This window comes from Camelina sativa, chromosome 2 (genome assembly GCF_000633955.1).
Source record: "Camelina sativa cultivar DH55 chromosome 2, Cs, whole genome shotgun sequence".
NCBI classification, from domain to species: domain Eukaryota; kingdom Viridiplantae; phylum Streptophyta; class Magnoliopsida; order Brassicales; family Brassicaceae; genus Camelina; species Camelina sativa.
Window position 1 is genome coordinate 1,783,715 of NC_025686.1, and position 14,561 is coordinate 1,798,275.

Consider the following 14,561-nt stretch of genomic DNA (forward strand, 5'->3'; position numbering starts at 1 on the left):
GATAACCTAACGGCGAATATCTCCGATCATGTTCCAAGTTAGAATCAATACCTGATTTGGTGGATTCGATGAGTTAGGATGCTCGTTTGTCTCAATCCGTTACACAGATCATCGGTTAAGATATGCTTCTACGCCTCTGAGCTTGGATCAGAAAAGAGATCGGAACTCCACAGCGACGAGAAGCTAAGAACTCATAAATGGAAGAGATCAGAAGTGTAATCGAAATTTTTTTTTTTTTTTTGTCGGCGTGTAATCGAAAACTTATAAATGACGCAAAACAACTATCGGTTTAAGTCGGTTTCTAAAGCGACGCAAAAATCCTTTCTAATTGAAAGTTTAACGTCAGTTTACTAATTGACTTTAATATACCGACGTTAACCGCCGCGTTTCTTGTAGTGTTGGAAGGTCCGAGGGATTTGACATGGCTGTTGTTTGCCCAAAATCTCACGTATCTATCTGTAAGCGAGTCATCGAGCATAGAAGAAATAATAAACAGAGAGAATGCAATAAGTATTACCAATGTGCATCCGGATATTGTAGTACCCTTTGGGAAGCTGGAAACTCTTGATGTAAGTCTTATGGCCGAGTTAAAGGGAATCTGCTGGAATCTTCCAGCTCTTCGGACTACCCTGAAAAACTTCACTACCATTAACTGTCCAAAGCTGTCACTGAGTTACTGAGACACGAAGAATAATGGAGGGCAAATTGGAAACACGTACTAGACTCCTGAACACCTTATTACAGATCACAGCTGTAGTCCTGTTCTCTCTCTCTCTCTCTCTCTCTCTCTCACTGGCTTGATTTTCACACACTCTGTGTAACTGTATCCTCTATGTTCTCAATTCCGTTTGTGTTTGCTGTCTAGTTGCACTTCCCAAAGTTCCAAACTTTTGTTCCAAAACAATGCAAATTCATAAACTATTTTTTTTCGTTAACAGGTTTGTCAATTGTCATCTCTTAAATAGTTTAAATTCAAAGACTTGTTGTTTTTGTTTGTCATGTTGATAAAGACAACGATTATTCTGATGAATATTAGTGGACATCATAATAATAATACATATTTTGTTTTCCACCAAATATCATACCAATAGATACAACAAGAATACTAAAATAAAAATGGAAATTAAAAAAAAAAAGTTTTGGAGAAGAAGGAGAATCAGTAAAGAGAAATGTTTTGGCATTATAATTTTTACTATTTTTTTATTTAGAAGTTGTTTCTTGTGTGTGGTATATATGTATATATGTAGTTTTTTTTGTAACTTTGCAATAATTATGCTGCTTGAATATATGTTTTCTTTAGGTTAGTCTATAGTAATATATAGCCTACATATATAGTGATGATTTGTGTTTTTGGTGACATCTAAGTTAAGGTCCTTTGGTTTATGTCCATAAAAAGAAATTCCATAAATCCGTTATAAGATTTTGATTTTTTTTTTAATGACCGTTTAAATTTACGCGCCAAAAATTATACTTTGAAAATCATTTTTAGAGACTTTTGTGTATATTATTAATTATCATAACTATCAAAAAATTTCAAGTTTTGGATTAGAAAACAAAAAACCATAAATCAAAATAGAGTGAACTTCGTGAATTTTTCTTTTGTGCCTAAAATTTTCATATGTTACATTATTGATAGATTTAAAATTTAGTCTAATGGTTTATGTTAATGTCCTTGTTATATATCACCAGTACTAGTCAATTGAATCAATCAAACTTTTGATGAGTAAACTAATAAATCAAATAATAATGTTGGCATCAAACAGTTACTTTTTTCATGCAAATATTAATATCATAATACTATTAAAAAAATTAGAATATGTAAAGAAATTAAATAGATTTTAGAAGTTGTTTCTTTTGTGTAGTATATGTATATATGTAGATTTTTGTAACTTTGCAATAATTAAAAATGCTGCTTGAATTTTTTGTTTTCTTTAGGTTAGTCTATCATAAATTTATTGTAATATATAGCCAACATAGTGATGATTTGTGTTTTTGGTGACATCTAAGTTAAGATCTTTTGGTTTATGTCCATAAAAAGAAATTCCATAAATCCGTTATAAGATTTTGAATTTTTTTTTAAATGACCGTTTACATTCACGCGCGAAAAATTATAGTTCGTTAATCATTTTTAGAAACTTTTGTGTATATTATTAATTATCATAACTATCAAGAATTTCAAGTTTTGGATTAGAAAAAAAAAACCATAAATCCAAAAAGAGTGAACTTCAATTTTTTTTTTGTGCCTAAAATTTTCATATGTTACATTATTGATAGATTTAAAATTTAGTCAAATGGTTTATGTTAATATCCTTGTTATATATCACCACTAGTCAATTGAATCAATCAAACTTTTGATGAGTAAACTAATAAATCAAATAACAATGTTGGCATTAATTTTTTTCATGCAAATATTAGTTGAGCGTTATACGAATATTAATATTATAACACTATTAAAAATCAGAATATGTAAAGAAATACCAATATATTTTTAATTTTGTGCGTATATAGAAGAAAAAGAAAAGAGAATATTCTGGGTGTGGGTGGACCTAAATGCAAATAGGCGGAAGTACCGACAAAAGAAAAGAAGAATCAGAAAGTGAAGAAAGAGAGCGATGATGAACAGTATCTTCTCCATTGACGATTTCTCCGATCCTTTCTGGGAATCACCTCCGATTCCTCTTAATCCCGACTCTTCCAAGTCCGTTACGGCGGCGGAGGACCAATCGGAATGGACTTTCGAGATGTTTCTCGAAGAGTTTTCTTCTTCGGCGGTTAGCTCTGAGCCACTTGGTAACGACGCGATCGTCGGTGTTTCTTCGGCTCAGTCTCTTCCTTCTGTTTCTGGACAGAACGATTTCGAGGAGGACGATAGTCGATTTCGCGATCGCGATTCTTCGGGGAATCGGGATTGTGCTGCTGCTGCTGCAGCGACGGTGGTTGATGATTACCATCGTGTTCTCAAGAACAAGCTTGAGTCTGAGTGCGCTACCGTTGTTGCTCTTAGGGTTTGTTTGTTTGTTTGTTTGTTAATCTCTCTTTATGTGTAATTTGTGCGTTTTTTGATTTGAATCTCAAAGCTTTTAATGTTCTCTCCTTTGTGTTGTTGTTTAGGCTGGGTTCGTGAAGCCTGAAGATTCGACTAGCTCTCCAGAAACTCAATTTCAACCAGTTCAATCCAGTCCTCTTACTCAAGGTAAGAGCCCTTTTCTTGTTATCATCTTATAGTTCCTCATGTGGATTCGTTTTTTCTATATTCTCGTCTCTGCTATGAACGTTATGTTAAGGAATTGTGCTGTCGAAATGGAACATGGTAACCTTTGTTTGTTGTTGTTGAACGATCATGCGCCTAATTTTATTAGTAATCAAGTTTCAATCTTTTTGTGACTTTCTCTTCTTTCTGTAAGACTAATGAGATTGGGAATTAGATGGATTCTTGTGGTTAGTTCAATATTTCTTTTGAACAGGAGCGTGGCCAATCATTTCTTTCAGATATCTGTTTGAGGCTCTCACACATAGTAAGTTTAATGGTGGTAGGTTCTTTGGTGTCCCCAGGAGGAGAAGTTGGTGTTATTACTTCTTCCTTACCAGCTGAGCTGAAAAAAACTGGTGTACCAATGAAGCAGGTTACTAGTGGATCGTCGAGAGAATATTCTGATGACGATGACCTTGATGAAGAGAATGAAACCACTGGTTCCTTGAATCCAGAGGATGTAAAGAAATCTAGAAGGTAATGATTTATTTTCTCCAAGTCCTTGTTAGCTTACCTTTACAGTGATACAATTTTAGAGCCTTGTTCTTTCTTTAATATTTGTAGGATGCTGTCAAATCGAGAGTCAGCTAGGCGATCTAGAAGGAGGAAGCAGGAGCAAACAAGTGATCTCGAAACACAGGTTTTGTATCATATCCTCTTAACACTTCTTTTTTTGTTGTTTGTCGAACAATTTTTAATGAGCCTGCCCTAATTTCTATTTTGGTAGGTTAATGAGCTAAAGGGTGAACATTCATCACTTCTTAAGCAACTGAGCAACATGAATCACAAGTATGATGATGCTGCTGTTGGAAATAGAATACTAAAAGCTGACATTGAGACATTAAGAGCTAAAGTAAGAAGACTTCAAGACTTTAAGACATTCTTCCCCTCTCCTTTTTTCTGAAGCAGCCTTATGTTTTTTTATATATATGATTATAGTAAATTTCATGTCATGTTAAGGTGAAAATGGCAGAAGAAACCGTAAAGAGAGTAACAGGAATGAATCCGATGCTTCTCGGGAGATCTAATGGACATAACAACAACAACAGAATGCCATTAACTGGTAACCACAGGATGGATTCTTCTAGCAATATTCCAGCTTTTCAACCACACTCAAACCTAAATCATATGTCAAATCCAAACATCGGCATTCCAACCACTCTACCTCCAAGACTCGGAAACAATTTCGTTCCTCCTCCATATTTGAACTCCCAAACCAACTCCCAGATGCCGAGAATAAGAAATGGGCAAAATCACCATGTTGCTCCAAACGCCAACCCTTACGGCTGGACTACTGAACCTCAGAACGATTCAGCATGGTAAGCTAAACAGTGGCTCTCTTTTTTTAAAGACCATTGAACAATTTAAAAAAAAAAACATGTTTATACAGATCAGATTCCTGTTTCCCCCATTTTTTGGCTCATTTTACAGGCCGAAAAAATGCGTGGACTGATGAAACAAGAAGCTGGGTTCGCACTATATTAATGCATCTGCATTTGTAATTTGTAAGTGTTATAAGTAAGCTATGATCCATGAGAAAACATTTTGTGAAAATACAGTCTCATGGCTTTTATATACAACAGTCCTTGTCTTATATAAACATTACAAGATTCTTAATAAGAAAGAATCGTGTTTCTATTTATAGCTTAATGACAGAGTGGAGATCTGTTTTTATCAAATTAAAAAGAAAGACAGGTCAAATCATATCATATCCGACATGCCTTTTCTAATTTTCCCCTTCTCATTAAATTCCGACAACCTCGGCGATTTCCGTGGTAGACATTTTCTTTCTTTCTGAAAGACAAAAACAAAAAGAAACAGAGGAGAAATCGAGACGACGACAAACAAGTTGACAAAAAAAGGCGTCGTTCTTCCCTTTTTTTCTCCTCTCTCTCTCTCTCTCTTTTGCGGCGTACGTTTGGTCAAAAAATGGGTTCCAGTAAACTGAAACGTGCCATTGGAGCCGTGAAAGATCAAACTAGCGTAGGATTAGCCAAAGTCGGAGGTCGAAGCAGCTCTTTAACGGAACTCGAAATAGCCGTCGTGAAAGCCACGCGACACGACGAGTATCCAGCGGAGGAGAAATACGTCAGAGAGATCTTAAACCTAACCTCTTACTCACGCAATTACGTAAGCGCTTGTGTGGCAATCCTCTCGAGACGTCTCAACAAGACCAAGAACTGGTCGGTTGCTCTTAAAATCTTGATTTGATCCAACGGCTGTTGACAGATGGCGATCGAGCCTACGAGCAAGAGATCTTCTTCGGAACAAGACGAGGAACGAGGTTACTTAACATGTCTGATTTCAGAGATGCGAGTCAGTCTGATTCCTGGGATTACTCTGCTTTTGTTCGGACTTACGCTTTGTATTTGGACGAAAGGCTTGACTTCCGGATGCAGGGAAAGAGAGGGAAACACGGCGGTGATTGTGACTCCGGCGAGGAAGATGATCATCAAGAAACCAAAACCGATATTCGGTCAAGAGCTCTTGTGGTTAATTCTAAACCGGTCACAGAGATGAAAACAGAGAAAATTTTCATTAGAGTACATCATTTACAACAGCTTCTTGATCGGTTCTTAGCTTGTCGTCCAACAGGTAATTTATTTATTTACTAATTCAAATTAGAAATGTGAATTAAGCCATCGAGGCCTCTCCATTATAATCTCTTTCCTTGGAATCCACGTTTTTATACACTTTCTTGATTAACAAGTTAGGTCTTTGCAACAGGTAATGCGAAGAACAATAGAGTGGTGATTGTGGCTTTGTATCCAATAGTAAAAGAGAGTTTTCAGATATACTATTACATAACAGAGATAATGGGAGTATTTATAGATCGATTCATGGAATTAGACATTCATGATTCGATCAAAGTCTATGAACTCTTCTGTCGAGTTTCTAAACAATTCGACGAGTTAGATCCGTTTTACGGGTGGTGTAAGAACATGGGAGTTGCAAGATCTTCAGAGTATCCAGAATTGGAGAAGATCACACAGAAGAAACTTGATCTCATGGATGAGTTTATCAAAGATAAATCAGCTTTAGCTGCACAAACAACAAAATCGTCATCAAAAAAGTCTGTGGAGGAGGAGGAGGAGAATAAAACAGAGGAAATTAAAGAAATTCAAGAAGATCTAAACTCCATTAAAGCTTTACCAGAACCGGAACACGTCGAAGAAGAAGAAGTAAAGATGGAAACAAAGGGAGATGTTGAAGAAGTGGCTTCAAGACAAGACCAAGAGGGTGATTTACTAGATTTAACGGATGGATCAGGTGCAACAGCAGGAACGGTTGGTGACAGTTTGGCTTTAGCGTTGTTCGATGGAGCCGTTGGGACTGAAAGCGCGTCTGGACCCGGGTGGGAAGCGTTTAACGATGATTCGGCAGATTGGGAGACGGCATTGGTGAAATCGGCAACAAGATTGTCGGCACAAAAGAGTGAGCTTGGAGGAGGATTTGATAGTTTGTTGCTTGATGGAATGTATCAGTACGGTGCAGTTAACGCTGCGGTCAAAACGTCTACTGCTTATGGAAGTAGTGGAAGTGCGAGTAGTGTGGCTTTTGGTTCTGCAGGAAGACCAGCAGGTTAAAAAAGATTTATAAGATTGTTATTATCATAGTTTAAAGAGTGAGAGGTCCTACAAATTATATTGAGTTCAATTTGGTTTTGACTTGTTGATTTTGATCTAAATGGTGATGCAGCCTCAATGTTGGCATTGCCAGCGCCGCCACCAACAACCAACAGAAGCACCAGTGCGGTAATGGTGGACCCATTCGCGGCATCGCTAGAGGTGGCTCCACCAGCGTACGTGCAAATGAATGATATGGAGAGAAAACAAAGATTGTTAATGGAAGAACAAATAATGTGGGATCAATACAACAGAAATGGAAGACAAGGAGGTTACATGCATTTCGGACAAAACCAACAACAACAACAACAACAACATTATCAGCTTCCATACTCCATGGGACCTTATTCTTACACACCTCGCTATTGAAATTATTATAAACAAACATATGCAAAAGAAAAGAATCACCACTGAGAAGAGCTTGAAAGAAAGGTCCTTTTTTGTTGTCCCTCTAACATTGTAAACTCTTTTGGTCATTTTACTTTGTTAACTTGTAAGAAGAATTAAAGACAGAAAAAGAAACATATATATGATGTGTCTTTTTCTACTTCTGTTAACTATATATAATTCCGAATTGTAACACTCCAAAAAATCGTCTACAACACATATAAATTGGTGAACAAAACCTATGTGAAGCTATATTATAAACTCATACATACTAAACTGAAACTGAAACTTGTTAACGTTAGTAAACATTTAAACTCCCAATTTAACATAGTAAACTGAAGCTTTTTATTTTTAATGCTGGACAAGTTTCAAATCTATCATTCTCACTATATATAAATGTCTTTGTACTCTGTATCTTCACAGAAACATCAAGAGAAGCCCAAAAGCAATGAAGGCTTCCATGAGCATCGTGGTCGTCGTCTTCTTTGTGACCTTCTACGCCATCTCTGCTGCTTCCTTAAACCCTGAGGAAACTTGCATACGAAGAAACATGGACAGGTCGCCACCGCCAAGATCTCTATTAGAACCCAAGAAGTCAATGTTCGACTCTCTTAGGGACACTTTGTGCAGAGACATGGGTCGTGCTGTCATGTTCTATGTGAGGATAAACGGGAAATTTCCATCTCACTATGTGAAGGCGATGTGTAATGTGTTTGGAAATGATGAGAAGAAAGTGAAGGAGTATGTTATGGAGAAGTGGTTGGGAGGTTCGAAGCTCGTGTCTAATATATCTTGTGCTATTCATTGATATGTTCTGTGATTGACACTAAAAACTTAAGACACCACTACTATGATTTTGTACTTTAGACTTTTAGAGTGGCTACCGGTTAAAGAATATGATATATTACCACTGATGTTGAAGCAATTGTCCAAATTAAAAGTTCCTAAGCTAGTATAGTAACAATAGAAATGATTACATAATTTCATCTGAGAAATATAGATGGGGCTCTAATACTAGATTTACCCAGTTTATTCTTTGCAGAATAGTCTACTGTACACACAAATTACATGTTAGCTATATTTACACAAATTCTAAAGACAAGCCTGTTGGTTATTGTCAAATCGACGCGTTTTTGTCTCGCCTTGCTGTTTCTCCATTGGGCAACAACATCTAATCTGCAAATCAGATGTGACGTAAGAGATTCAACAAAGAGATTCAACATCTTCTCTTTGAGGTCTTACATTTTGACTTTGATCTACCTCCTAGGTGCTTCCGTCCTAGTTATAGATGACACTTCTGACTCTAAACTATGAAGCCTTTTTGAGTGAAGCTTTTAATATCTCATCTGGCACTGTCCATGAAAGCAAATGTCCATCTGAATCACCGCTCAGTAATTGCTTCAGGTCGATCGTGAGATGCAGAGCTGTAACTGGTTTCTTATGAAATTTCAACTCCTTGTGTAGAAGCAACTTGTATTCTGGCACCTGATCCCCTAAATGTATCCCTACTGTTCTGTCGCTAGCAGGTTTGTTCTCGGCACTCACCGGATCAGTACAATGTACCATCTGCCACACTCTAAGTGCCCCGCTTTGATGACCAGTCACGTACCAGGTTGTTTCCAGCCAGTCAGAAAACGTTGAGCCTGTTACTGATACTATCAAATCTGATGGTAATTGCGATGTTTTAACCACAGCAAGGCAATCGCCATTGATGCTCCAAACCGCAAGTAAATTTCCAGCAGCAGTTATGATTTCTCCTGTAAGGTCATTTATATAGATTGCTGAAATGGGAACCGGAAAATTCGGAAGCTGCCTCACAAAACTTAAAGAACTGAGATCCCATATGATAACTGTACAGTCATCTGAACCGCTTGCAATCATCATGTAAGGTTGGCTTACACGTAGACAAGTGACCTTGGCTGTGTGTGCACAAAGGGATTTCTCTAACCGTAAACGCCGTGAACCACGCAAGCCATCCTTGTTGACTCTCCACACAGAGACTAGGCCATCGTCTGCTCCAGTGACGACACTGCGCCCGTCATGACTAACACCAGCACACTGGATCTGGTTGCCTTCATGGAGATTTTCATGGGTAGATAAGAGCTTGTCCTGATCATAGCTCATAAATCTCAAACTCATGTCTGGGAAACCCCATCTTATGTATTTCTTATAGCCTCTAGGTTTCAGGAAACAGTTAGAACCGGCAACAAGCAACTTCTCATTGAAAGTGATGATTTGGTTTATCGATGATGATAATTTACGTATTTCGCGAGGAACAAGATGCATCGAGTGTTTCAGAGGATGCAGAGGGAATTTTCTGTCTGTCCTTCTTTTAACATGAGGTTTCTGGAATAGTTGTTTTGGCGTTTGTCCAAAATGATTAATCTGTGCTAGTATGGATGCCTTCAAGGTAGGATCTGTAACTGCATCCACATCCACATTCCCCTCATAGGTGTAATGATAGAAAACATTTACAGCTTTTTCTGCAGCCTGAAGATATAATAAACAGCCTCATGATTCGATATTTTAGGAAGCAACATCTCTAAGTCTCTACTATATTTTCTCTGTTAACTAGCAAAAGGAAAACAGGTAATGTACCTTTCCTCTCTGTTTGTGTCCAAATATGAGATCTATCCAGTGATGCAGATTCTCTGAAACATAATCAGACTCCAACGCTTCTCTGTGCTTGCAGATGAATTCACGAACACTTCCTCTAGCCCAAGGAGGTAAAGATACATTACTCACCTGTAATTACACAAAGAACTTTCTTATGAAAGGGAAACAGAGAAGTAAAAGGTACATTCAAGAACCAGTAGAGCAGCTAAATCTACCTTCTCCCCTGACTGTTTTTCACCCAAATCAAGGTAAAATCTATTTTCTAAGAACTCAGGCATGTAGAAAAATTCAGGAATTAGTTCTTTCACATCTGATGTATTTCCTTTTCCAGCTGCACTTAGCCAAGTTTCTTTAATACTATTAAAAAGTCGATCAGCATGATCAAATTGACCACCCTGCAGCTTCTGGTTTTCAGCACTGAATGGTGGTAGGCGAATAAGGTAAAACAAAACAATGCCAGCACTTGAATAGTGAGACCCGTAATGAAAATTTGGAACCTCTGGATCATCCCAGCTCTCATATCTGAAATGAAAAAGGGAAAAGGAAATCATGAGAAGCAATCATTGGAGATGATGCGACAAAACTTCATGGTAAAGAACACACTACATATTGTTCAAAATGCAAAACCATAAACCTTTTTCTAAATTCTTCTTCTCCTTCAGGTGTCTGGCAACCCATTGGTTTGTCAAGCTTGCGAAAAGTCTTTGGATCTGACAAGTCAAGACTCTCGCTATCATAATCTGCTAAAATCCACGGAAATACTGGATACTGTGTGAGATCACTGTATCCACGTCCTGCTAAGGTGTTGAGATGCATTAGGTATTGAAAATTGCTGATCTCCCCATTTTGCCATCTTTTCGTGAAAGACTTTGCCATCAATTTGAAAAGACGGCTACCCTCTTTACTTTCCTGTTTCGCAGATCCTGAAATGGTTGTATCGAGCCTGAAAAGAAAAAAGAAATAAACAGAATAAACAACAACTTCGTAGATTTAGGAAAGGCCTCATGGATACTAAGCTATATAGTGCTCAGCTCTTGAGCTTAACTTGACATTTTTATTCATGATTAGAGAAAAAATAAAAAGAGAAAATGCTGAGAGCGCCAAATTTTAAAGCGAAATAAAATGAGATGAAAAGCAACAAGATGCCATACATGCTGTTCCTTGGAAGATTCATGGCAAGGAGATTTCTGAAGACTTCTTCCCTCTCTTTCTTGTGGAACACAAGGAGATCATTACATCCATCCATGCTAAATATCTCAACAGCAACTGGACGCAGCTCGTAATCACGCTTTAAAATCTCATGAACACTATCTAGCTTCCACATACGCCGAGGATGTTGCAAGTTACCAGTCACACGCACTTTTTCCTTTCCCCAAGCCCCACCACCATATGCCCATGCTCTTCCCCCTACAGCGTCGGTTTTCATTGTTGTACTCCATAATGTGCTAGACTTGGACTGTGATTCCAAGCTTCCGGTGAATTGTTTCGTCACACCTAGAGCCTGATCAATAATGGATAGCTCATCTTCCGATTCCTTCTCACAGATACACCCATGATCATCAATGTAAAAATTCTCTATCACATATAGGCAGAGTTCCCCTATTAAGAAGATCCCATCATGTTTGTCCAAACCAACAACTCTCTCACAGTTATATTGGAACCTAACCTTTTCAAGATGTTCCAGATAAGGTCTGATCAAATAGTCACCATCATCATTCAGTTCCTTCTCTGATTCTTCCTCTACAGCTCTGATTTCATCCATACCAGAAGATGAATTTATTGGAGATCCATTCTCAGATTTTGCATCTGTGTAGACGCTTATTGGAACAGATGCTGTACTACAAGATTTTCCACCAAAAGAAAGAGCATTCTGAAGACTCGCCTCATTTGTACTACTAGCTCTATCATTATTCCATCCATTTCTAGCAGAAGAAAAATCCTTAAGGTCATCAGCTTCTTCGAAAAATGACTCGCTGTAAAGTTCACTTAGCAGGAAAGCTTGCTCCGAATCCATATCAGAAATAACTAGGCCATCTTCATTTTTGGATTTGAGTAGCTCAATTTCTCCAAGTTCTAACTTCCCTTCTAGTAAATTATGGATGCTATCAATTTTCAGTTTACATCGTTCAAGCTTTTTCCGCATTCTGTAAGGACCTTCAATAGGACAGAGTTGCCATTTATCTTCAAATCCCTGGGAAAGACGCAACGGAAATATACCACGTTCGTGTACCAGCTGCTGGAGATGAGTTTGCCACACACTCTCGGCATAAAGTATCGAACCATATTTATTTTGCCGGACAACTCTAAGCTCAGCGGACATAGCATCACGCACTATTTCAAGTGCATATCTTCGCTCACTTACCTGCTCCCAGTGTTTCTCGTCTAACTTCGACGTATCTCGTGATTTTCTCCCCATCTCTCTAGTGCGGCGACCATCCATGCCTTTCATTCTAACATCAGGAAATTTTTCTGAGCCAGCTATGTACTGTTTCCACATAACTGCAGCACCCTGCTCGAGTACTTTATTTATAATTTGTTCGGAGCTCTCAAGCCACTTAGAGAATTCTGGAAGATTTTCAGTCAGCAATCTATCAAAACCCCCGTGTAGTACATCAACTTTTTTTCCTCGGTGTGGTTTTTTGACAAGCAAATCTTGAAAAGCAGATTTTCGGTGAACCAGCAAATATCTGACAATATTAGATGCCATGTTTTGCACATTCTTTCTCTGGTCATGGAGTAGAGATATTAAATTCACACACAAACTGCAATTCAAATCTCTATCAAGATTGCTTGGGCAAAATATAATATTCTTGTTTGCAACCAGCAGTTGAAGAACTGTTGAGATATCAACTTCAGATTCCTCGACGCTTAGATTTGAAGATTGACTCTTATTAGATTCAACAAACAATCCCAGACGTGAAAGTAGGTCCTCCTCTCCAATGATTGTCAAGAACGATGGAAGAAAACAATACAGTATTGCTCGATTTGTATTCTTCAGGACTGAGTGCACATAAGCATCGAGTTGCCTGGTTGCTCTTCCTATCGATAACAGACCCTTCCCTGAAGAAGTGGCTTCTTCAACCCTACCATCTTTGTTAGCCAATTGCAGGATTGATAACAAGAACTCAAGGGTTTTAAGGACTCCAATTGGTTGAGGAAAAGCTCCCATATATAGACGATCAACAATCATCCAGCAAAATGCATCCAAGTTTGTAGACCATTTTCTTTTGTCCAATGTTTTGTTATCCTCTTCATCATCACGCAATAGACGCCTTTCAAGATAGTTCATGACTCTGCTAAGGCATAACCCTTGAAATACTAGAACACATTCAGGATTCACATATAAAGGAATCATTTCTAAAATGCTTTCCAAAGCCTGTACTGCTTTGATCTGCTCAGACATTAAGTCAGCACATACCTCTGCCATAAAATCTAGCACGGCACTTGCTCCAGCAGAACACGACCCACCACCATACCCAGACTCATCAGTTTCGAGGAGAATTTTTGGGCTAATGGTAAATATTGTATGGGCAGCAGATGAACCTGACGTGTGATCTGAAGATGCAGCAAATTCACTAACTGAGATATGCGACGGAAGAGGAGAAGAACTTGTAGAACTTTTGAATTCATTATAGTTAGAGCTTAGCGAGGATACAGCCGGAGATGGTGATGGAGTGAATGGAACGTCGAGACTTGATTTTTCAGAGAAAAGGGGAGACTCTAACATCGAGAAAGATTCAGAAGTATGGGACTCTGTTGGCTGAACTTCACTTGAACTACCTTTGCAATGTAAAGATTGCATTTCGCTGGAGGCTGATACAGGGCCAGCATGATCACCATCTTGTTTCTCACGACCTTGAAATGATTTAATTGAATCCCTTGGTGGTGTTGTAAGAATGTTTTCCATCTTATCAATAGCCACATAATCCGAAGGTAAAGGCATGACTACAGAGCTCACACTAGCCTGCTCTTGAGGAAAGCTTCCAGCACTGATGGAGGTTTTTGTGGACTGATCCCGGTGAGGAAATCTAGAGAAAGTGCTTTTTGCGCTGCTATCATCCCAACAACTTATATTCTGCTCTTCTCCTTTCACTGAGAGCTGTTTGGCTATCTTCACAGCATGAGAAGCCCTGCAACACGACCCAGCTTTTGGTCAAAATTTGCAAAACATCTTGCAGGTCTTATCCTTTTGACATGCAGGAATAAAAGATTAGTAAAGAAAAATATTGTCTCTATGCCATGAGACTATATAAGGGACGGAGAATAATAATTTGAATCCTAAATAACAAATACATGTACACATCTATTATGTTCAGTACGTGGTACGGAAAAACATACATTGATGCAAAAGGCATGTGATGCAAACCTGATGCAGGAAAAGTAAAGATCAGCGCAATTTTGGAGAAATTCTGCGGATCTGCAAGCAGCTGAAAATTGAGGGCACATCTTCGCTAGATCAACCATGAAACGGATAATAGATGTCGCAGTAGCAGGAGCTGAAGCTTCACCGCCCATCAACCGTGCCGCATATGTTTTATGCATTAAAGCTTCCCCTTGAAGGTCTCCAGTCATATCTGCATTGCCCTCAACAAGCTCATCTACAAGGCTATCCGTCACCTGTGAAAGGTTTCCAGGGTGGTGGGCAAGCATTGATTGCATGCTCAATCTGTCAAAAGTGGATT

General features: G+C 38.4%; 2 protein-coding genes, 1 non-coding gene and 2 pseudogenes across 5 annotated transcripts in view; 3 read left to right on the forward strand and 2 right to left on the reverse strand.

Moving 5' to 3' along the window:
* Nucleotides 1-337, reverse strand: part of LOC104713235 — a 2,241-nt gene extending 1,904 nt beyond the window's left edge. Inside the window, exon 1 of the transcript XR_755822.2 lies at nucleotides 52-337. This is a non-coding gene — a transcript (uncharacterized LOC104713235). The remainder of the gene's footprint in view (nucleotides 1-51) is intronic.
* On the forward strand, nucleotides 2,539-4,900 carry LOC104714339 (basic leucine zipper 10-like). Of its 3 annotated transcripts, none has more exons than XM_019233419.1 (7): nucleotides 2,539-3,005; nucleotides 3,112-3,193; nucleotides 3,535-3,727; nucleotides 3,815-3,890; nucleotides 3,978-4,103; nucleotides 4,211-4,569; nucleotides 4,641-4,900. In XM_019233419.1, coding segments are annotated over exons 1-7 (1,230 nt in total). In that variant the 5' UTR covers nucleotides 2,539-2,612; the 3' UTR covers nucleotides 4,642-4,900. The 3 variants fall into 3 exon arrangements, with proteins under 3 accessions (XP_019088964.1, XP_010429966.1, XP_010429974.1); XM_010431664.2 differs by having other exon boundaries at nucleotides 4,682-4,900; XM_010431672.2 differs by having other exon boundaries at nucleotides 3,553-3,727; nucleotides 4,682-4,900.
* On the forward strand, nucleotides 5,099-7,379 carry LOC104714350 (annotated as a pseudogene).
* LOC104714359 lies at nucleotides 7,660-8,157 on the forward strand (annotated as a pseudogene).
* The window catches only part of LOC104747170 (BEACH domain-containing protein A2-like), a 15,632-nt gene continuing 9,273 nt past the window's right edge, over nucleotides 8,203-14,561 (reverse strand). Inside the window, exons 20-25 of the mRNA XM_019229577.1 lie at nucleotides 14,246-14,553; nucleotides 11,031-14,009; nucleotides 10,514-10,822; nucleotides 10,095-10,401; nucleotides 9,862-10,008; nucleotides 8,203-9,753 (exon numbers count right to left, since the gene is read on the reverse strand). Coding sequence (XP_019085122.1) covers nucleotides 8,572-9,753; nucleotides 9,862-10,008; nucleotides 10,095-10,401; nucleotides 10,514-10,822; nucleotides 11,031-14,009; nucleotides 14,246-14,553 — 5,232 coding nt within the window. The 3' untranslated portion in view covers nucleotides 8,203-8,571. The remainder of the gene's footprint in view (nucleotides 9,754-9,861; nucleotides 10,009-10,094; nucleotides 10,402-10,513; nucleotides 10,823-11,030; nucleotides 14,010-14,245; nucleotides 14,554-14,561) is intronic.

Excerpts from the sequence above, each read along its gene's own strand:
- LOC104714339 (XM_010431664.2), top strand. The coding sequence starts at position 2,613 with ATGATGAACAGTATCTTCTCCATTGACGATTTCTCCGATCCTTTCTGG. Across the intron at positions 3,006-3,111 it reads CTACCGTTGTTGCTCTTAGG|GCTGGGTTCGTGAAGCCTGA; the intron begins GTTTGTTTGTTT and ends GTTGTTGTTTAG. Across the intron at positions 4,104-4,210 it reads TTGAGACATTAAGAGCTAAA|GTGAAAATGGCAGAAGAAAC; the intron begins GTAAGAAGACTT and ends TGTCATGTTAAG.